Raw genomic sequence first — 23,722 nt, forward strand, 5'->3', positions numbered from 1 at the left:
AAGCTCAGTTTTTAAAAATCTTACGATGTAACTACTGCCCATAAGCCAGACACCAAAGAGTCAGAAAAGAATCCCTCAGAGGTCAACAAAGATTTGAATGGGCATGTGAAGCTGAGGATCAGGCAGTTTTCATAGCTAGTAATCCAAATCAAATCACTTTTATTGTCACATCACTTGTGCAGGTACACTGGTACAGCACATGCGAGTGAAATTCTTGTGTACAAACTTCACAAGCAACAGAGGTGTGCAAAATACAATACATTAACATAAGAACGAGAAAAATATAAGAATGGGTAAAACTGTATGTGCATTACTGAATATGTATAGTAAATATGTATATCTACGTGTGTGTGTGTGTGTGTGTGTGTGTGTGTATATATAAAATTATATAAAATTAAATACAAAATTAAAAAAAATAAAAATAAAATATACAAAGGTCAGAACCATGCAGCAGTATAATAATGACTGTTTGTGTGGTGGGGATGGATCATCTCAGGTGTTCTCAGCATCTTTTTCCTCCGTCCTTGTCTCTGCTCATCAATGACCCTCATGTTAATTTTTATTGAGGGGACAAATGGTATTGTTTATCGTCCAGCTTATTGTGCTAATGCCTTTATATTATCCTAATCATAGCTTTGTAGCTAGCCACCACATAACACACCAATATATACCAGCCAGTCCAACTTCAGTAACCGTAATTTATGTCTGAAGTGATAGGAGATCTCTATGTTTTAATTTGTCAGAAATCCCTCAGTAAGAACATGTTATATCATCTTTAGATGGAGACTAGAAAGCTAACTCTGTTAAACTTTGAAAATTCTGTTTTCATGGATACCTGGATGTTAAACTTTATTGTTATATCTGGGAGAGCAGCCACACTGATGATTTTATAAAAGGTGAAAGAATTTAGAGAGTTTTTAACCCACTTCCATAATTCTTGAATGAAGGCATTAAAACAGCGAGGGAAGCAACTGGAAACTACTCACACAGATGTGAAACAACATCCAAGTAAAGCAGGAAAAGTAGACATTATAGTTCAACTTTTCTTAAAATATAAAGTGACAAAATACAAAATATGATACATTAATAAAACATGATACTAATTTTAAATAGGGAAGAAAACTTTTGGGGGGAATTTACAGTATAATATCTAGATGTCTATTTTAAACTATATATATATATATATGTATATATTATCAAGGTTATTGTTATTGTGCTGTCAGTTAACAAAAACTGTTCTTGGCTTTAAGCCAGACATTATTTAAAACAGACATACAAAAAATGAATAAACATTCATTGCTTACAGGGAAATGGTCTAAACAGTGAAGACTTCTTCCTTCACTTTATAGACTATTCTGTCCAGCTGCCATAGCACAATGACATCCTTGGTTGTTTCCTGAACACCGTTGGGTATGGTGCTGGTATTCCTCTCTGTAGTAACAGAGACCAATGGTGTTATCCACAGATTTCACACATGGATTTGAAGAGTGCATGAAATATTGTTCCTACAGCATTAATGAAAGCAGTAATTGTAATATGGTGGTTTGCAATGTTGCCTCACAGGAAGTTCCTGAGTTTGAATCCAGCGGCCTGCTGCTTTTCTTTCAGCAATTGCATGTCCCCCCCGTGGTTGCGTCCCGCAGTCCAAACAATGGTTAGTTTAATTGGTGATTCTAGATTGACTGTAGCTGTGGATGTGGGTGTCTGTTTCTCTGTGCCAGCTGTGCAGCTCCCCCACAAAGAATAAGAGCACAGATGCAGTGAGTCCTGTTCTTCAGCCTGCGAAACCCATCCATCCAATCTCAGCTATCACATCTAAGAAAAAGGAACCGTGGTCAGGGTGTTGGTCAGTCTCAGGATGGGGCTACAGATTGTGTGGAACTAAGTTTAAACATGTTTATTTGAGTTGTTTATGATGCTTATGACAATGCTGACGCTTGGAACTGGGAATCAAACCAGAACACTGGAGGTTACTTGCTGCTTTCATCTTCTTTCCTCTGGTCACTTCTTCAGAGCAAATGTACAACAGTAACACTATCAGTGGAACAGGTTTACATTTGTTTTTATTTATGTGTTTGTTTATTTATATTAAAAGGTTGTGAATCAACCTTTGCATTGCACAGAAGGATGTGAAATGTTCAACAAATGTTTAACACTTGGTGACGAGGTCATATACGATCTGTAAGCTTTCAAAATTAATAGAAATTAATTATTTATGACAGGGGGCCACATTTAACTGATTAATTGAACTAATTAAAGGGGGGGAAAACTGACGCTGACGGGAACTTCAAGCTTTCCTTTTTGGTCTTCCGTGTTTACACGGCACGCCCAGTCTTTCGAGCAAAGGCAGAGCGTCGACCAATGACAGGCAGGGATCTGCACAGCTTTATTTGCATACAGCGGAAATAAAAGAGAGCCGCTCTGCGCTCCTGAGCTCATTCTCTGCTGTGAAATAGCGAAGAAAGAAAATGCCTGAACCCGCCAAGTCCGCGCCCAAGAAGGGCTCCAAGAAAGCCGTGACTAAAACCGCCGGCAAGGGCGGCAAGAAGAAGAGAAAGACCAGGAAGGAGAGCTACGCCATCTACGTGTACAAGGTGCTGAAGCAGGTGCACCCCGACACCGGCATCTCCTCCAAGGCCATGAGCATCATGAACTCGTTCGTCAACGACATCTTCGAGCGCATCGCCGCTGAGGCCTCTCGCCTGGCTCACTACAACAAGCGTTCCACCATCACCTCCAGGGAGATCCAGACCGCCGTGCGTCTCCTGCTGCCCGGTGAGCTGGCCAAGCACGCCGTATCCGAGGGCACCAAGGCTGTGACCAAGTACACCAGCTCCAAGTAAACTGCAGCTCTACTGCACTCACCCAACGGCTCTTTTCAGAGCCACCCGCCTCTTCTGAAGAGCACATTTCTACACAAAATTTTAAAGTAACACAAACTGTTTAGTACTTGAAACCAAAAGCAAGTGGACAAAATGGAAAAACTTTTTGTGTTGTAAAATAAAACGATGACATCGTGACCAGAAGCTTCTTAATTTCCGGCTTTGTTTACAGAACTTATGTTTTTCACTGGAGTGAATGCACTGACAATGTTCTGTTAGTTAAACCTATAGATGTTTTTCTCATCAGTGACTAAATACTTGATAGCTGTTTCATGTATGAACAAAATGTCCTGTATTTGAAACTGCCTCTAGCATTTACAAAAACAAAGCTGTGCAAAGGACTTGTCTTCAATGAAATTAAGGGTTTTAGTATTGTGTGTATCCATCAGAGGGGAAACTTATTTCTTATTCCATATTTCATAATGACCGAAGCACACACGTGCATATCTATTTATAATTATATATGGGTAACATTGTATTTAGTTATTACATGTTAGACTGCCCTTTTGCTTTTCTTTCTTTTTTTCTTTGCAGTGGAGGGTATATGAGGTATTTTGGTATAATGAGAATAAAAAATAATTCTAATATCACTAAATTCACTTTTTAAACATGGAGCTTATCTTCTAGTTTTGTAGATGTTGCAAATGTGGATTTTCTGCATCTTCAGAGATATTTTTAGGTTTCTGGATTTTCATTTAGCTGTTGCAATAAAGATACACCATGTAGATTGTGCTTAGTGACCACAAAGCACATCTTGTTTCTGTCATCTCAAATTAAACGATTACAGACTTGTGTACCGCATTTTTTCTAAACTACCTAATATACTTAAAAATTAATTTTATGGTTGATCAGTGTGTTTGATATGAAGTAAAAAAGGTTCTAGTGAGTGTTACATGTTATGTAAAAAAAAATAAATAAAGTGAACTAGACTACTGACGGCGCTTTGGTGTGTCTCCCTGACAGACGTCATCTGTCGTTAACAAAAGACAAAATGTCAGCATTTGGACAACAAAGAGTGGGCGGAGCCACTAAGCTTCGATCCGCCCAGCAAAACTCGCCCGCATGCTTTTCTTTTACGTCCTCAGAGCACACATAAACACACAGGACCTGCCGCTGTGACTCTCATTCGTCTTTGTTTGTGCAACGAAGAAAGCATAGCCATGAGTGGAAGGGGCAAAGGCGGCAAAGGACTCGGAAAAGGAGGCGCCAAGCGTCACCGTAAAGTTCTCCGTGATAACATCCAGGGAATCACCAAACCCGCCATCCGCCGTCTGGCTCGCCGTGGCGGAGTGAAGCGTATCTCTGGTCTGATCTACGAGGAGACCCGCGGTGTGCTGAAGGTGTTTTTGGAGAATGTGATCCGTGACGCCGTCACCTACACCGAGCACGCCAAGCGGAAGACCGTGACCGCCATGGACGTGGTGTACGCTCTGAAGAGACAGGGCCGCACTCTGTACGGCTTCGGCGGTTAAAGGCATTCATACCAACTAAAGTAACTAAACGGCTCTTTTAAGAGCCACACACCTCACTGTAAGAGCTCTGTTCTCAAGTATATCAATATAAACAATTCTGAACGTGTTTTATTGCTCACTTTACCATTGTTTATGTCAAAAGCTGTAACAGACTCAGGCATTTACTATGCGTGTGGGGTTCCTTATGTTTTGGTGGGTTGTTGTGTGGTGTGTGGGGTTTTTTTTTTTTTTTTTTTTTTTTTTTTTTTGGTTAAATTTTTCCCCTCCCCAAGTCTCAAGTTGTACATAATCTGAGAACTATATTGAATTTGGAGGTTGCAAACCCATTCAAGCCTCAACATAGAGTATAAGGAACTTCAGACTTCACTACTGATTTGTAAATATGTTCCTACCTGAAACTCTGGAGGACCACAAGATCCACATGCATTAAAATAAAGAATTAAATGATTAATTGTACAATAAAATAATTATAAATTTGTTTATGAATTCTTTTATTTATTCAAACTGATTATTCAGTATGTATTTTAAAATAAAAACACTCTATTCAGTATTTCAAATTGAAAATGAATTCAGAAAAAAAAAAAATGTAAGCAAAAAATGTAGCAGTGGAAAGCTGAGCACAAACGGCAATGTATAAAAATCTAGGCAGCGAGCCTGTGTCTGTCCAACCACGGCATTTCTTCAGGATTTCTTAAATAAGACAGCTAATCCAGTACTTAATCCCACAGATAATCAATTTGCTATAATATAATAACCAATCCGTGCGCTAACAGGAAAGGGAAATGGATTTTCAAATGAGGAGTGGAATCACCATTTTAAATGTCAGAAATGAATCTTTGAATTTTGAATCCATTTACTTTCTCTTTTTTAAAATTGTGTTTTAAAAAAGATTTTGAAAATCTGAATGGGCTTTGAAATGAGATTTTAACTGAAAATGTAAGTGTTTTGGGTGAAATTCACACAAAAAATAATAAATGAAGTATGTATTAATCGATTAATAATTAAGTTATTGATTCATTTAAAAATAGCATTTTTATTTTAAATTACATTATTTGATAATAAATTACTTTAGTGATAAATAAATACAAAAATAAAACAAATTTGTAAATTAATTTACAAATTTACAATTTGAGTACAATTCATTATTTAAGCAAAGACTTCTTTATTTTGATGCATGTGGCTACTGGCTCTCTTTTACAATCTCCTGAATGTCTTAACCATTGATGGTCTTAACATAAAATATTTTTTTCCAGTGCAGTCTTTTTCAAAGTGTGGTACTCTCTGGTGGGAGAGTACGTGGGAAATCTCCATTTTTTTTTTTTAAAGATTAAATAATATACCATTGTGGAGGTATGCAAAGACGACACAAGAGTTCCCGAGGCTCTTCTTGGAACAGGAGTCAACAAGAAAACGTGTCCCTGAGCCTGAGTCCTATATAAAGAGTAGCCGTTCCCTTTCCTTATAGGGCTTTGGAGCGTGATGTCACTGGCGTGCCCCCCGCACGCCCCCTCCCGCCATGACAGTAGGCCAAAGAAAGCACACGGAAGTGTCAGCTATGGTTCATACGTGCTCTGTTGCAACGACAGATCACACGATAGGAAAGGCAAGCTGGAAAATGGGCTCTCTTTTCATTGTTTCCCCTCCTGGAGGCAATGGGAGGGACCTCATGTATCCGATATTACTAAACGAAGACGTCAGGCTTGGATTGCAGCGGTCAGACGAGCGGATATCGAGTTCTCTGCCATCCCCAATTTTTTGTTGGTTTGCTCGCGGCATTTTCTTTCCGGTGAGTTCTAAATAAATTCATATCTCTCTTAATAGGCTTTTAGTGTTATTTTGAATGCGCTGAGGTCATAGATAATTAGATAAAACATCCTAATGTGTGATGCTGCAGAACCATGTCATGTTGACGGAGTAGCGTATTATTTGGCATTATTGCAGGCAAACAGGGCCGTGCAGAGACGTTTATAGGGGCGGGTGCTCAAAGCTAAAAAGGGGCACATTGAACCAGGCTGAATAACAACAACACACATTCATCAAGAATCTAATATGGGATCGCATCATACTATATCACTGTTGTGAGGCAAAGCAAACGTAGCCTATGTTTTACCTGATGGGTACAATGTTGCTGTTGAGGGGTTGCTGCTGCTCCTGCTGCTGATAGTGCTGGAGGGCAGGGCTGTGCTGATCTGAGACTGTAGACATTAAAAAGTCCATAGGAGAGATGGGAGCTGATTAAACAAGTGTCATGAGATAATAACAAAATGCAAAGATTGGTGACAGCGCTTGGAACCATAAGGCAACAAAAAACTGAGAAATAAACTAGACCCTGCCTGTGAATCACTCTTTGCCTCTCTACCTCCTTCCATCCCCTCATCTCATCTATCACTCTCCACTTGCTGTCCATCTGAGAACAAGGCACAACTTGCTATTGCAATAAACTAGTATTTAATTATCCACACTTAACAACTCCTGCACTTAATCTATAATAAAATGATGACAGAAAAATGTTATAGAAGCAAAACATTTCAGTTGTGCTTATTATTATTTTTATACTGGAATACCTCTCCAACAACTGGTACATGTGTTAATGTTACCTGTGCTCTTTGTAATCCAGCTGCTGAGGGATCCACTGCCTTTAGTAGCCTCACACAGCTGCTACTGTTTCCTCCTCATGTCCTTACCAGCCATGTCTGGACAATGTTATATTATGAGTAATAATTCAAAAATCCATATACATAAAACACACACATGCACGCACACACAGTGACATTTTAGATCTTCTTCAGAATACTGTATATACTGTGGGCACAAGTTTGCATCATGGTGCTGATCCAGAATCCTTCCCTTATTATTTATTACTAGAGCTACAATAATAAAGCAATGAGGGAAAAAAAGTAATAAATTTATAATAATGTATTTATGATGATTCCATTTGTTTCACTATCCACTCTGTGCAGGCAGAAGGCTTATTACATTTTTAAACTGTAGAGATACAATAATTTTGCTGCTGTAAAATCAGCATTTTGTCTTATTTAAAATATAAATCTAATATAATCTGTTTCTTAATGTATGTTTTTTAAAATACAGCGTGTTTTTTTAAATATTATAATTATAATAATCCATAATTATGTGGACATGCATATTAGATCGTTTTAAGTGAAATATAATCCCTCCAGAAAGGCAGGAAAAGCCCTGTAACTTACTTTAAAACTAAATATGTTCCCTAAAACGGTGGACAGAGCTACAGACCCATGACAGCCTTACCCAGTGAGCCAGCAGCTATGACCAGCACTACTTGTGCAGTTAATAAAAGGACAGGTAAAGTTTGTCGCGCTGTTGCACACACAGCACGCTCATTTGTTTCAGTTCGTCAGTTGCCACAAGACAGCTTACCAACGTGTACGTGATAAGTTAATACTCCTGTGTGCTTTAGACTACAGTGTGCGCTGTACACCTACTTACTGGTTTTGTCGCATCAGTCTGTGTCTCTGAGTTAATTTGTGTTTCTCCTACAGCAAAAAATGCGCGTGCACTTTGTGAGCTCGTTCCCGGCTCGTAACCAGCGCGTTCTGCCATCAAGGGCGATCATTGGTTAATAGTGATCATGTGACTGATGCAAGCCAGATCCTTTTATTTAGCAAAAATGTGATTAATAGTTAAATATTATTGTTGAGGGGCACAGACAGAACTCCACACGCACACACACATTTAAAAAAAAATTTATTAAAAATTTTTTAAAAAATTGCCTCAACAAAAGGGCACTTTGGGCACCCATCAGGAAAGGGGCGGGTGCTCAAGCCCCTTCCGCCCCCCCCTCTGCACGTGCCTGCAGGCAAACCAGCATATGAAATATGAAACAGAAAAGAAAAGTATGTTTATTTTTTTTATTCAAGATCTGTTCACATGTACTTAGCAAGTACATACACATGAAATGCAAACTATTTACATGGCAACGCACAGCTGGCAACCTCTGGCTGTATCTTGGTCATATGGTCAACGTACTCACAAGTTGGAGGCTTAAAAACGGCCAAATCTTGTACCCAACCGTTTGTGAATTAGATGTGCGCCTCCGGGAATTTATAATTCCGAAAATGATTCGCCGTGTATGCGCTGACTCCACAGACAAGGTACGCGAAGATATCGGGATAGGACAACGGCGGTAGGCTGTCTGGGTATCCACTCCACTGCCTTTTTTCATACGGGTCCACATTACCGATGCACGCTATTTTTTCCATGTACCGTCTCTTGGCGTCTGGGCGCATTCGTTCGCGATACAGCCATTTGTCTTTTGCGCTGATTTTAAGCATGGTTCTGGCAGTCCTGCTATCAACACAGTGTGTTTGTTTTGATTTGTGGCCTTCTGACATGGCGCCGCGATCCCACAATGCACTGCGGCGTGACGTCAACTCCAAAGCCCTATTGCCAGCGGTCTCGGCCGCTACGGAGCGCTGGCGGGCTCATTTCCCTGAAAAGGCGGCACGGCACTGTCACGCTGATGGTAAAAACACAGCCCTTTTCCACGATGCCGCGGTGCCGCGATCCCAGCCACCATCGATGAGTTGGAGGCCACCGGGAGAATTGGTGGGCGTGCAGAAGATGCCATCCGTGAGTCAGGAACCATCGCCTGGATGCCAAAGCTCCTGGTAGCCAGGAGAATGCGATCCGCTTTTTCTGCGAGTGAGCGGTAATCCTTCGCGGCCAGCAGCGGGGAGTTGGTTAGGCCAGCTCGCACCGGCAACTGTCGGAGGAGGACGTGAGTGAAGAGGTATCTGCCGTCATCCATTCCTAGAAAGGACAGAGTGCTCTCCTTCAGCTTGAGTGCGGTACCATCACCCAGGCCCGAAAGAGAGAGGAGTTTCTGCATCGGAAAGGGAGTAGCGCCGCAGCAGCAGCACCAGCACCTTGAGAGCAGTGTATTTCCCTTGGGTGGGGCAATCCCGGAGGAGGGTCATCACACAGTGGGTGAACAGCAGATCCAGCAAGGCCAAACGCCACGAAGAGCAAACTGAGTTTTGACGTGCACGAATCATGAAGGAGGGTCGTGAAGCCAAAAATCCGGCGGCTTAACAGCCACAGCAAAAATTTAAACGTACAGCCCTGCCATGACTTCCGACATAAATGAAGGCAGAAAACTAAACAGTAGTGACGTTTGTAGGGTTATTGAAGTTGGGCTAGCTGGTATATAATGATATCCTACTTAATCACTAGCTACACAGCTATGTTAGCATAACATAAACACAGTGAAGCTGGAGGATGAACGCTAACTTTTTTCCACTCAGTGAGGGTTCCTGATGGTTAGGAACAAATGTAATGGCAGGATGCTGTTAACGGACCAAACTTCAGTCAGGAAAACAAGTGCAATATAAGGTTAGTCATTCATATACTGCTGCAGGGGCTGGGCTGTAGTTACATTGTAAGGTTTTAAAAACTGAGCTTTAAAATGAACAGTGGTGATAAAACCGACAGTGATCACTGAGTTTTTTAGGGGCTTGTTCAGATTAAATAAAACGAAATACAAAGCATTAAAACATGTTAAAACACAACAGCCTTAATAAATGCCGAGTAGTTTGGACCCGGAATCAGGTTTCATCACTTAAAGATTGCATATCCCACCTTTTGTGAATGTTTTAATGCAGTACAGTTGTTATTATTTTCACTCGTCACATCACGTTTATGACAGTTAAAATAAATAACATTCATATAAGACATAAAATTGTCTGTGTAAACTGTATGTGGTGTTAAATAGGGCTATACTACTGTACTTTAATGTTGGTGATAAGGGTGGTACGTGAAGAGCCATATATTTTATGAGGTGGTACTCATTGTGAAAAGTTTGAGAACCACTGGTCCAGTGGAAGCGCATTCTGCATCCTGAGTGGGAGTTCACTACAAGCTATCATCAAAGGTTGCCCTGGAAAAGCTGAGGGAACATGCTGGTGACCCCAGCGACTGCTACATGGCCTTGTGCTCCACGCTGGGATACAGTAGTCAAATTACAGCGTGACCCACAGCTCACCAAGCAGGAGAAAGGGGGAAGAACGACAACCACAGCTCCAGCTGTGTCTGCAAAGACCACTGCACACACACATACACGCACTGAAACACAAATTTTCTACAGTTTTGTAAAAACCAACAATAAATGCCCGTTTTTGTCATTGCTCAAATGATGTGACAATACAAAAAAGCCCCAATACAAAACAAAAAGCAAATCAATGTTACTGTTTCTGACCTGCAGTGTTGAAAATATATAAGGTTTCATCAGCTGCAGAGTAAAAAAATTACAAATCTTTTTTTACCCCTGAAAGGTTAGTGATAATATACAGTCAGACACGGAATAAAAATTCATTACAACAACTGATGATAATTTTAAAAAATTCAATTGGTCGAAGTGATAAAATGTTTTAAAATATAATCATATTAAAGCGTTTTGGGAATGCAAACAGGTGGTGACTATTTTAAGGCACTTGACATGCTGAGTGAATAGTGACTTTTAAGAAAGTCAAAGGGTTAATTCTTTATCACAGTTCTTTCTGGTCACATTGTCCTTATAAACTCTTTGATGTAATAAACCTTTTTAAATAAAACCTTTGTTTGTTTGTTTGTTTTTTACTTTTTAGCCTTAATGGCACTTGTTGTTTTTTTCTTACCACATTTAGCTTTTTTATTCAATCCTTATTATGTTATTGGTATGAAAGTGCAAAAATATCTCTCAGCTGGTATCAATCTGTTTTTGTGATTTGATTAAGATTATTTGTATATTGCATCACATTTTATATAACACTATACACTCTATGATGAAATGTACATAATTAAGGGTTAGTGTATATCTTGTTCTAATAAACATCTTAAAGCAGCTTTTCAGTTATGTATGAAATCACACCGATTGGGTTAATGTGTTTAAGCATGAAATGAATCGTGTTAACAGTAGATATAAATGAAATAATATTTAGCAAAACTTCCATGATGCTAAACTTTAATTAATAAAGTGCAGACACAGAAATTTGCTTGTTGTTTGTCTAAAAAAATTTTAAAATTATTTTTCAAACACATTTACTTAAAGTTGTGTTTATTTCGTTTTTTTTTTTTTTTTTTTTAGAATAATACAAATAATCCTGTTATTTTGTAATGTGAAATCTCAACACAAAGCGCAAGTTTCGTGTTTAAGACGTCATCTTACATGAGCTTCATAATGATTGGATAATCCCACACATGCTCACTCTGACCAATCAACGAGCAGCTCTCGTGATATATATATATATATATATATACACATATATATATATATATATATATATATATATATTTGGTAGTAGGAAGGTTAATACTGACGAGGAGCTGAACAAGCTGCTAGGCGGAGTGACGATTGCTCAGGGCGGCGTGCTGCCCAAGAAGACAGAGAAAGCTAAATAAAATCCTGCGACTGTCCTCAACCAACTAACGGCTCTTATAAGAGCCACTCACAACCTCTGAGGGTAGACTCGCTCACAATAATTAAACTGATTGTTTAATTCATAGGTGTGAAACTCACATTCACACTAGAATTGAAGTAGGCCAGCCCTGTCATTCTATCTGTGTGTGTGTGTGTGTGTGTGTGTGTGTGTGTGTGTGACACATTTAACTGCTTTACTACATGAATAAAAATCTCACTGACTTAAATTGTGAAATTATTACCCACCACCTATGATTTTTTTTTTTTTTTTTTTTTTTTTGTAACTTGCTGTAAAGCCAGAAATTTGTAGTTGAGCAGACTTACAAATCACTACAAACTCTCATTTAGGTCTGAGGTTCATTTAGACCAGGGGTCGGCAACCTTTCTGATGATGAGTGCCATCTAAAATTTCCTCAGAAGTCAGTGTGCCATATGACCGCAGTAGCAATAAATGTAATAACGCTCTATATTAACAGTTACACATTATATAGAACAACTTTATAGAATTATATTTGTTCACAGATGTTGGCAGCTATCAGTGAATAGTTATCAGCTATTTGGAAACAAAAAAAAGACACTTTTTATCCATAACAGCAAATGAACTGTACAACAGAAAATACAAATGCTATTTATGGTCTCCTCACAACAATGATAAGAAAAATAAACTGGGCCAATATGGCATGTTTGTTAATACAGAGACACACATGTTAATGTGATCTCTGGTCTCCGAGTGTCCAGCATTCAGACGGCTACCTGAGGACACTCATGTGAGAGAAAATCTGTTCACACAGATATGTAGAGCCAAATACTGTCAATAAGGCCTCTGCAATGTTCTGAAGACAGTTAAACTTGTCAGGTAGTGATGTCCAGCAGGTGACAATGCAAGCTCCATGAACACGCACAGCTGTGGATTCTAGCTGCGTTTGTAGTTCTGCAAACTTTGACCCCCACAGAGTCGAGCTTTTCAGTTCAGTCAGCTGCATTTCAATGTCCTCTGTGTCCAGGCAGCTAATGTTAGACAAATCCAGCTGCTCATTATGGTAAATGGCCTGTATTTCTATAGCGCTTTACTAGTCCCTAAGGACCCCAAAGCGCTTTACATATCCAGACATCCACCCATTCACACACACATTCACACACTGGTGATGGCAAGCTACGTTGTAGCCACAGCCACCCTGGGGCGCACTGACAGAGGCGAGGCTGCCGGACACTGGCGCCACCAGGCCCTCTGACCACCACCAGTAGGCAACGGGTGAAGTGTCTTGCCCAAGGACACAACGACCGAGACTGTCCAAGCTGGGGCTCGAACCGGCAACCTTCCGATTACAAGGCGAACTCCCAACTCTTGAGCCACGATCGCCCAAAGCTTTCTGGTTTGATCAGAAAAGAAAACATTGGTCCATACACCTGAAAGTCCCAAAAACACATTGTGAATTCTGTTTCGAGTCTACGGATGTATCCGTGTATTTCCGCGGTGCTGATGCTGCACTGAGCGGGCAGCTCTTGAAGCATTTGAAGTGTCGAAATGTGGAAATTTCAGCATCGCTTGAAAAAACTGACAGCTAACAACGTCCCTCTCACCGGTAGGCTAAATTATTTTTAACCAATTACAATTTGAATCTGGTAGTTTGGGTTGTTAGCTAAGATACCATCATTAAGAAGCAGCACAACTAATGTGTCTATGCGAGCTAATCTGCGATGTGCACCGCTGGCCCGGCCATTTATTTTTTAATGCACCTTGTTAGATTTGTATTGTTTATTGCCATTTATGCTTAGAGATATTTACTCATATATGCTTAGAAGTATATAATTAGGTGTAGATTGGTAGAGGTTTGATCCTTAATAGTCTGCAAGCTTTGTGTGCATTCCAGAGCTCTCTGACTTTCACACCCACATTTTAGGAGCATGGGAGAGGTCGTACCTTGTCTTATTGTTTTATGGTAGGATAAACGTATCTATGTCTGTTTTAGTCTAAGTGCCTTTTGTTTAGATGGACGGCTCTGGGGAGTCTTCCTGGGGTCACAGTTTGACACCCCCCCCCCCCACACACACACATACAGACAAGGTATTCTTTGTTCACATGCATACCTATATAAGAGGTCATATGTTAATGAACCTATGCATATTCATGTAACCACAATAAAAGAGCAGTGTTACGGGAGAGCGGACGAGAGCAACTGGGGTCAAGCGAAGGAACGGCGCCTGTCCAGTTCTCTCCCGTGCACGTGAAACATAAAGAATGTTGCCTACTCGTGTCTTGCTTGCTGTGTAATCACATTGCCTTCAACGTTCCAGCGAATAGGTTCAAGCTACAAACCTATCACACCTTCTCAGATTAATTCACTGCGTGTTGTGCCCAGGGCTGGACTGGGACAGAAAATCGTCCCAGGGCATTTTGACTAGAGACTGGCCCCCAGGTATTATAGGAAAAGCCATAAAGCCTTTGAATGAAAACAAACGCTGTTGTGACAGTGATGTACAGTCTTGTTGGTAAATGTATGATTTCTATTCATTTTACATCAGATAAAAACTTTGGTTGTAAGATTCAGATAATTATTTAATAACAGCCAGACATTTTAAATGAGAATAATAAAGAAAAGTATTTCCTTGTCCCCCCCCTTTCCCTGTTAATGCCCTACCTGGCCCCCCTGGCAACACTTTGCTAGACCCGCCCCTGCACAGTTACCAGCTGTCAGCTACGTAGAAAAGGATCCTGGTGTTATTTGTCTCTCAGAAACAGTTCATAACTTCAACTCATTCATGTCACCTAAAAGGTAAACCTGTTTCTCCATCACCTGTTCAGCTCTGATGATTCAGTAAGGACATCTCCTGGTTTCATCTGCATGTTTCCCTCTCACCAGATAACCAAACCGATATCATGACCAGCAGCTTTACAGCTGTGGCTCCAGCAAACATCAGCTGATACTAGAAATTAATATTAAATCAATTCTAACAACAGCTGATCAAGCTTAAAGGTGCTGCTGTTGTTTAGCGCGACATCCGCTGGTTTCCTCTTTCTGGCGCAAAGTGGGCGATAAACAAACAAGAGAGAAAAGCCGATCAGCTGATCATTGATCAGTTTCATGATTGAAGTAGAAACGGGAGAGGGAGGGGGAGAGAATGAGAGAAGAAGAGGCAGCTGCAGCGTAAAGACGCAGAAAAACTCCAGCTTTGATTCTTTTTTCCATTCTAGCTGAAGTCCGGGACAAACTGCGTTCCTTCTCAGCTCAATACGAAACGCGTAATATTTTCTCTGAATGCAGGACGATTCCGTTTTTTATGGGACAGTTGGCAACTCTACTAACTAAACTTATGAATGAAATAAAGTTCACTATCAGTAACATCATAGCACCCGCCCAGCTGTATAGAAACTCTGTCATGCTAGCTAGCACGCAGTACGAGTTATTGTAACTGACTGTAAAAAGTCAGCACAACGAAAATAAACTCCACCTAAACTTGGTTTATATCTGACCCAGATAGACTGCAGGTCATTAACTTCTTACCTGAAGTTCAGTTCACCGGACACTCGGACCGGCGGCTGCCTTGGGTCTCTCCTCCTCCTGCCTCCCACCTGGCCTCTGTGGAAGCTCCGCCACAGACACCACCAAATAACTGAGTTATTTATTTTTACACCAATCCACCACCTTTCATTGTTTATACCGTTGCAAAAAAATAAAAATTAAAAAATCATCGGCCCACCTGGCAAATGCCTGATGGCCAGTCCAGCTATGGTCGTGCCATCAGTTAACCCTTCGGGTGCCAGCTATGGCACGCGTGCCCAGGGATGCCGACCCCTGATTTAGACAGACACTGAGCCACAGCTCCATGCTAGATGCAAACACACTTTGTGTGCGGTGTATTGTATGCAATTCTGATCTGTAAATGTGGTCTTTCTCAAAGAAGCTTTATTTTTACCTGGAAGGATGTCAAACATAGACAACCTGGCAAAACTTTGTGATGGTGTCGTTTTACATCACAGAGTCAAAGGAGTTTGCAAAGAAAAGCGTCTGGACTTCTTTAAGTTGCTTGAAGACGTTTCACCTCTCATCCGAGAAGCTTCTTCAGTTCTAAGGTCAAATGGCCGAGAGTCCCAGATTTAAACTCAGTGGGAGTATCCCCCCAAGGAGGGACAAAGGACCCCCTGGTGATCCTCTAATCACATACGCCCAGGTGTGAAAGCGGGTGTGGGACCTAATCAGCCAGGGTTTCGGGTGAGCTCATTGTGAAACCTGGCCCCACCTTGTCATGTGAATTCCTGAGGTCAGATGGCCCAGGATGTGCGTGGGCGTTAAGGCGTCTGGGGAGGGAACTCAAAACTGGATTATAGATGGCAGACAGTTGGTGTCGTAAACCACCGCCTCTGTTCAAAGATGGTCGCTCACAGTGGACATAGATGGCCTCTTTCACTCCTCTTTCAAACCATCTGTCCTCTCTGTCCAAAATGTGAACATTGGTATCCTCGAAAGAGTGTCCTTTATCCTTAAGATGCAGATGGACTGCTGAGTCTTGTCCTGTGGAGGTGGCTCTTCTATGTTGTGCCATACGCTTGTGAAGTGGCTGTTTGGTCTCTCCAATGTAGAGGTCTGGGCATTCCTCGCTGCACTGTACAGCATACACCACGTTGTTCAGTCTGTGTTTTGGAGTTTTGTCTTTCGGGTGAACCAGTTTGTGTCTGAGTGTGTTGCTGGGTCTGAAGTACACTGGGATGTCGTGCTTGGAGAAAACTCTCCTGAGTTTCTCTGATACACCGGCTACATAGGGGATGACAACGTTGTTGTGTCTGTCTTTCATATCCTCCCTCGCTGGTGTCTGATCTTCTTTTCTGTGCCTCTTTGCTGACTTTATGAACGCCCAGTTCGGATAACCGCATGTTTTCAATGCTTCCTTTACATGTGTGTGTTCCTTCTTTTTCCCTTCAGGCTTAGAGGGAACAAGTTCTGCCCGGTGGTGTAGGGTCCTAATTACTCCAAGTTTGTGTTCCAGAGGGTGATGGGAGTCAAAGAGGAGGTACTGGTCCGTGTGTGTGGGCTTCCGGTAAACTTTAATGTTGAGGTTGCCATTCTCTTCAAGGTGCACAGCGCAGTCCAGGAAAGGCAAACAGTTGTCCTTAGTGTCTTCCCTGGTGAACTTGATGTTTTTATCCACGGCGTTAATGTGCGCAGTGAAGGATTCCACTTCTTGTGTCTTGATTTTGACCCAGGTGTCGTCTACATATCTGTACCAGTGGCTGGGTGCTCTTCCTTTAAAAGAGCCAAGAGCCTTGAAAGAGGAGTGAAAGAGGCCATCTATGTCCACTGTGAGCGACCATCTTTGAACAGAGGCGGTGGTTTACGACACCAACTGTCTGCCATCTATAATCCAGTTTTGAGTTCCCTCCCCAGACGCCTTAACGCCCACTCACATCCTGGGCCATCTGACCTCAGGAATTCACATGACAAGGTGGGGCCAGGTTTCACAATGGGCTCACCCGAAACCCTGGCTGATTAGGTCCCACACCCGCTTTCACACCTGGGCGCATGTGATTAGAGGATCACCAGGGTGTCCTTTGTCCCTCCTTGGGGGGGATACTCCCACTGAGTTTAAATCTGGGACTCTCGGCCATTTGACCTTAGAACTGAAGAAGCTTCTCGGATGAGAGGTGAAACGTCTTCAAGCAACTTAAAGAAGTCCAGACGCTTTTTCTTTGCAAACTCCTTTGACTACGATGACCTGGATGACTGAGAACCTTCACAGACATTTTACATCACAGAATTTACAGTTGCCTTTGGTACTTTGTTTGCAGTTTAAACAGACATGTTGCATTTCAAGTGCAAGTGCATAAAATCAAGGTACTAAAAGCATATCTTTGACAGATAATGTTCATTGTATGAAGGTCATGTCAGGACTGTAAGACTGTTCTGGTCATGATATTCTTATTTGTCCATCATCAAGCCCATGAGCTTTTACATTTTAGGTTTGTTTTTTTTCCTTTTAATCCCACACTCTGAAATTCAGTATTGAATGAACAAGACCATTTCAGGTAGTTAGATCACACATTAAAAATTGTTACATTGATATGATTGGTGAAAATGGTATTTCAGTCACAGATCAGGAAGAAGTTTCAAAAGCTTTACAGGGCTCCATCCAGTCATGTCTATAATTACAAATTAATATAAATAAACCTTTAAATAAATTGAACACAGTTTTGAACCATCTACTAGATCAAAGGTGGGTTGGTTATTTAAGAACTACTAAATAAGCACTTCTGCTTTAAGCGGATTTCAGGTAGGAAAAAATTTACAAATAAACTGAGAAATCAGTGAAATCTAATGATATTCTTTTATTTAGTCTATGAATGTTCACACTCCTGCTAGAGGTGAGTATTGATAAACACTGGTATTGATTAGGTCTGTAACCCTCTGAAGTTCAGTATATGGCTCTGTGAATCATTTTAAGTTTGAAAAAATATGCATGCATTACAAATAGCTCCAACTGTTAAAGGCCATGAAAATATGTTCAGAATTAAAGTTGGTATTGGTTTGTCATAATTAGAAGATTAACAGGACAGAAAACATCAGAGGACAAAGCTCTTACAGTGAGGTGTGTGGCTCTTAAAAGAGCCGTTTAGTTACTTTAGTTGGTATGAATGCGTTTAACCGCCGAAGCCGTACAGAGTGCGGCCCTGTCTCTTCAGAGCGTACACCACGTCAATGGCGGTCACGGTCTTCCGCTTGGCGTGCTCGGTGTAGGTGACGGCGTCACAGATCACGTTCTCCAGAAACACCTTCAGCACACCGCGGGTCTCCTCGTAGATCAGACCAGAGATACGCTTCACTCCGCCACGGCGAGCCAGACGGCGGTTTGGTGATTCCCTGGATGTTATCACGGAGAACTTAGATCACACACAGGGAGGATATCACTCTAGTTTGAAATGTAACACTAGAGGTTGAAAGTACCCCCCAAAAAATAAAAAAACAAAAAAGCCAAAACAACATTCTATTCGTAATCCTGTTCAGCATGTAAAGTCAAACACATTTGCTTCTCCAGGATGAGCTCTAAGCTCTTCTTGTTCGCACTGTGTATTTATTCAGAGCTTTTCACAGCCAAGTGACCACAAGAAATAAATAAATTAATATAATGTTAAACAATATAGTGTTGGTATCAGGACTGTAAGACTAGTCTGGTAATTATTAGGGCTGGGTATCGTCACTGATTTCTAGAATCGATTTGTTTCCGATTCACAAGGTCCCAAATCGATTCGATCCACGATTCGATTCAATTCAATTCAATTCAATTCGATTTGAATCTGGGAAATTTTGACAGTCAGAAATATTATAATTCAGATCAGTACATTGACATATTTTTGTATCTATAAAAAGGAAGCTGACACTTGTGAGACTTTATCAAAGGTGTGAGCGTCACAGCAGATGCCTTTGTGTCAAAGTAGCTGAAGATAAAACACAGAAAAACATGAAGGTGGTTTTGCTGGCCTGGGATTTTATAAAAATATTCTGCAGTACATCAAAAACGAAAGAAAACCATTAATAAACATATGAACGTTACCTCTGACGTTACAGCGGTTTTATTAGAGACACGGCTAAGCGTTTTGCATTTTGCATAATTTTAAAAAGTTTAAATTTGTTCAGTATTGAACAGCAGACATTAGGTTTTCTATGTAAAACGAAAAAAAAAAACAGCGTCCGACAGCGCTGTAAACAACGGTAGACTTGTGCGTAACAAGCAAGCGAATAATGCAGAAAACAGATTTTTAGACGGGAAACTGTTCTTGAAGTACAGAGAGAGAGAGAGAGAGAGAGAGAGCTGTGCATCGTGATGGAAGCAAAACAGTAAAAGTCAGAGTGATTTCATGACGATGTTTATGTGAAGCGTAGTTTGGATCTTCTTTTGCTGCTGGTTCGGTCACTGTTGTTTGGAGAGAGATCAAACTAACAGCTTTAGAATCAGCGCAAAAAGGGCGTGAACACAAAGCGCGGACCCGCCGAAACATCAGAATCAGCGAGCTGTCGGCTTTCAGCCCCGACCGTGTCCGTGCAGTTGTTGTGCCAAAAAGTGATTGTCTGGCAGAAAGTGATTGCCGTCCGCGGGAGCGCGCGCAGCCGCTTAAAGCTGCAGCGCCCATCGGGTGAGAAAGGCGACATCTCACTGATTCTGATCCGCGGGTCCGCGCTGTGTGTTTACGTCCTTGTGCAGAATCCGTGTACCTGCTCTCATTTACTGTCTTAGCTGTTTGGTGGTTGTTGAAATTTTGTGAGATTTCACCTGAGATTCTGGCGTTTAGGGCAAAATAAATTTATATTAAAAAATCGATTCAGGATTTTAATGAATCGATTTCATGTTATCCAAGCCAGAATCGATTTTAATCGATGAATCAATTATTAAAACCCACCCCTAGTAATTATGTTGTTATTTGTCCACCAAGTCCATGATTTTCTTTTACAGTGTTTTAAAAATAAAACCTTTTCAAAGAAGCCAGCAGAGGGCAGTAGAGTACAGCTCTAACTCTCATTGATAAAGTGAATTTGGTCTCTTGCTGTGCAGATGTGTGGATGTTTACTGCTCAGCATGGAAAGCTGGCTTTCCAGTGTCCATGTTCATCCTGAGAGCTCCACTTTGGCTCAGAAATCTCTTTTTTTAATCTTCATAATTCAGCATTATCAATAAATATCTTCAGACAATGAGGTAGTGGAGCATACGGCTACAAACTTGTGGCAAACTGAGCAGTTTGCTTGGTTAGTATGGAGGACCACAAGAGTCACGCAAATCAAAATAAAGAATTCTGTGCTTAAATAATGAATTGTAGAATAAATTCTGCAATTGTAAATTCATTCTTGAATTCCAATTTAATAAACTGATTTTTAAAATGCTTTTAAAAATTTCATTTCAAAAACCTAACATCAGTGCACTTAGCCCCGTTATTTTAAGACCATCTTAGCTTATGAAAATGTTATGTCACAGCTGTACTAGCTAGCTACGTGTTTTGTAAGCTGCTGTGCTCTTCACAAATAAAGCTTGAAGCAGCTCAGACTATTAGAACCAGCACTGAGGCCTGTTACATTTATACAGTGTTAGGGCAATGGCTGCAACCTACAGCCTTTAAACTATGCTGAGTACAGCATAGGGTATGCATTTCAGATATCAGTCTGTCTTTTCCAGCAGGATTTCATGGATCAGACCCAGTATAGGAATTGTAGAAATTCAGTCCAGCTGCAGAGTGGACACTGTGCTAACTTGGTGTGCTGCTCCCAGTAATGCTTCAGAAGTAAGCTCCTATGATTGCTGGTACATATTCACCAAACAGGAATCTTCAGCTGGCACTTGAATTGCTGCAATTATAAGATTTCTTAGTGTGTCTTGATGACATGAAGGGTAACAGAGCAAGTTGTCCTCTGAGATCAAAGCAGTGAACACTAACCCTCTCCCCTCAGCGATCAGAGACAGCTGTGGTTCTAGCAAGAGGGTAGTCAACCAAGTGTCAAGTTACACATGAAGAGTAGAAGTTCATCTTTGAGTATACAAATGAACAAATTTGTCAGTGACCTTCATGGTTCCTACATTCATATTGGATTTCCTAAAACAACGCCTGACTCATTTTATGAACAGCTGACCATCACTGACATTCACTTGTTGTTCCCCTTGTAGCCTTGTACCCTGTAAAAGTCATAAAGATTACATTACTTATTTAGTCATTTGGAGTACTTTTGCTCTCAGTTATTATAATATTTCCATAATCAAAGTTAAAATCTTCCTCAGTGGCAAAAACACGAGGACATTACCATGTTTGAATATGTTTGGTTCTTGGGTATCTGAATACTAACCAAAGAAAATCTACAGGAGCTCTACCGTCTGTGCATTTTAATCGTAATTAACTGAGTATCCAGAGTCGTATGTAGTGAGGAGGTAAAATTATTAACAAGATGATCGACCTCTGTTGGAGTAGCGTTCAGATAGCTGCTCTGCTCTGTGTTGGTACAGGGCATTGAAGATGATAACAGTGGGTGGATTATATTCTTAAACTTAGTTACAGCACTTTCAGAAAGACATCTACTGTGATAAAGTCTACTCTCCACTGCTGTGTAATCAATTATTGTAAATGTAAATGTTATCAGGAAATGATCAGACAGCAGAGGGTTTTCAGGAAACACTGTTAAATGTTCAGTTTCTATGCCATATGTTAAAACAAGATCTAGACTGTGATTAAAGTGGTGGGTGGGTTCTTTTACATTTTGAGAGAAGCCAATTGAGTCTAATAACAGATTAAATGCGATATTGAGGCTGTCATTTTTAGCATCTACATGGATGTTAAAATCACCCGCAATAATTATTTTATCTGAGCTGAGCACTAAATCAGATAAAAAGTCTGAGAAATCAGAGAGAAACTCTGTGTAAGGCCCAGGTGGACGATAGATGATAACAAGTAAGACTGGTTTCTGAGTTTTACAGCTGGGGTGGACGAGGCTAAGCATCAGGCTTTCAAATGAATTAAAAGTCTGTTAGAATCTCCCAGTTCTTTTAATCTTTGGGCTGAAGGAAGGACAATACTCGGTGTATAAATGCTCAATCAACAATTATTTATTTCCATATAATTCAACACTTAAGAGCATAAGAACCATCATGATGGGGAGACCTGCCTGCAGAGGGTCACAGCAAGTCTCAAAATGGTGACGGGTTACTCAGCCTTTTATAGCCTCTAGTAGCCCCCACCTAGTCGTAAAAGCCTAAACATTCACATGTTTTCTCTCTTACGGCGCCTAAGTTATGACCTCGGCTCCCTGTCTTTCTGCTCTCTGTAAAGGTGGGGGTATGGAATGTGGTCGTCTCTTCTATTATCGGCACAAGGTCTTCTGCACACAACATTCTCTTCATGATTCAGCAGTATGAAATGTCAAGAAACAGTGTAACACATTCAACAGTGTCGAGTAATACAGGTCAATCAAATAGATCTAATGATTTTCACACTCTTTTAAGTCAGAAGTATAATGCAAACTAAAACTACATACTGATCACACTATATTAAGGGGTATAATATGATCTACAGCAGTATCATAATTCAACTACTTTGATTACAGATATAAGGTAACATATGATAACAGAATAATCTCACAATTCCCCCTTTTGATCTCTTTTTTAAGAGATCACTTATAACATACACTCCAGCGTTACAAGGTCCAGTTCTTCTTGGTCCTGAGGCCCTCTGTCCCCCTTTAACGGGTGGACCATATGTGGGATGACCTCTGTGTTTACGCAGTTCAGATGCAAGAAAAATTAGATTTACAACAATAACAGCAGTTACAGATGACACTCCCATCACTCCTCAATTCTCCCACAGCTTTATTTTGGTGCTACAGTTTCCCACTCCCATTTTTGGTGCCACCTTATACCTTTCAAATGTACTCAGACTAGAACCTCTGTCTAAGGAGCTTTTAACCTTTATTTTATTGCTGCAGCTACCAGTATCTTCCAGTTGGGTGATTCTCAGCTTCTTTCTTCGACCTCAGGGGTTAGACCACCCTTTAGTCGTTGCACAGATCAGGGGATTATTCTGCCCCGATTTCAAACAAAGATCTGTGTATTCTGGGGTCACAGCTGTGTCCCCCTTTTTACCAAGATCCTCTCGAACCTCGTTGGTCTGGTGTTCCTAGATTTTGGCCAACCCCTTCATGGTTATTGCTGTGTTTATGGGATCCATCTTCTCGAGGAGCCCAAACGCCATGACACTTGACCCCAGTTGCTGTCTCGGTAGTCCCTACATCTGTCTCTGCTGTGAAGGGTCCTCATATCTCCGTGTCCCCGTCTGGTGTCTGTTCCTTTCTCTGCAAGAGACAGAAAACCAAAACACCTCTCTCCCCAGCCTTGATAATTGTGTGGATGCCCTCAAAGGGCTTCCACACTATTGAGTTCCTGTTTCTCTTTATTCTTTATTGTGTGGATGCCCTAAA

At 40.9% G+C, this 23,722-nt stretch overlaps 2 protein-coding genes and 1 pseudogene across 2 annotated transcripts; 2 read left to right on the forward strand and 1 right to left on the reverse strand.

Moving 5' to 3' along the window:
- Positions 1 to 2,426: 2,426 nt before the first annotated feature.
- On the forward strand, positions 2,427 to 3,270 carry LOC100696682 (histone H2B 1/2). Its single transcript, XM_003459535.5, has one exon. It carries the CDS (start codon positions 2,469 to 2,471, stop codon positions 2,841 to 2,843), a length of 375 nt encoding a protein of 124 aa, XP_003459583.1. The 5' UTR covers positions 2,427 to 2,468; the 3' UTR covers positions 2,844 to 3,270.
- Positions 3,271 to 3,811: 541 nt separating this feature from the next.
- Positions 3,812 to 4,402, forward strand: LOC100695624 (histone H4). The gene has a single exon (XM_003459532.5). The coding sequence runs from the start codon at positions 4,043 to 4,045 to the stop codon at positions 4,352 to 4,354; it is 312 nt and encodes a 103-aa protein (XP_003459580.1). The 5' UTR covers positions 3,812 to 4,042; the 3' UTR covers positions 4,355 to 4,402.
- A 13,956-nt stretch (positions 4,403 to 18,358) lies between these two features.
- Positions 18,359 to 23,003, reverse strand: LOC100696151 (histone H4-like; annotated as a pseudogene).
- Between the last annotated feature and the right edge of the window lie 719 nt (positions 23,004 to 23,722).

Source organism: Oreochromis niloticus, linkage group LG10 (genome assembly GCF_001858045.2).
Source record: "Oreochromis niloticus isolate F11D_XX linkage group LG10, O_niloticus_UMD_NMBU, whole genome shotgun sequence".
Lineage (NCBI taxonomy): Eukaryota > Metazoa > Chordata > Actinopteri > Cichliformes > Cichlidae > Oreochromis > Oreochromis niloticus.

Bases quoted from the DNA above. Each gene is read 5' to 3' on its own strand.
- LOC100696682 (XM_003459535.5), top strand. From the start codon at position 2,469: ATGCCTGAACCCGCCAAGTCCGCGCCCAAGAAGGGCTCCAAGAAAGCC.
- LOC100695624 (XM_003459532.5), top strand. From the start codon at position 4,043: ATGAGTGGAAGGGGCAAAGGCGGCAAAGGACTCGGAAAAGGAGGCGCC.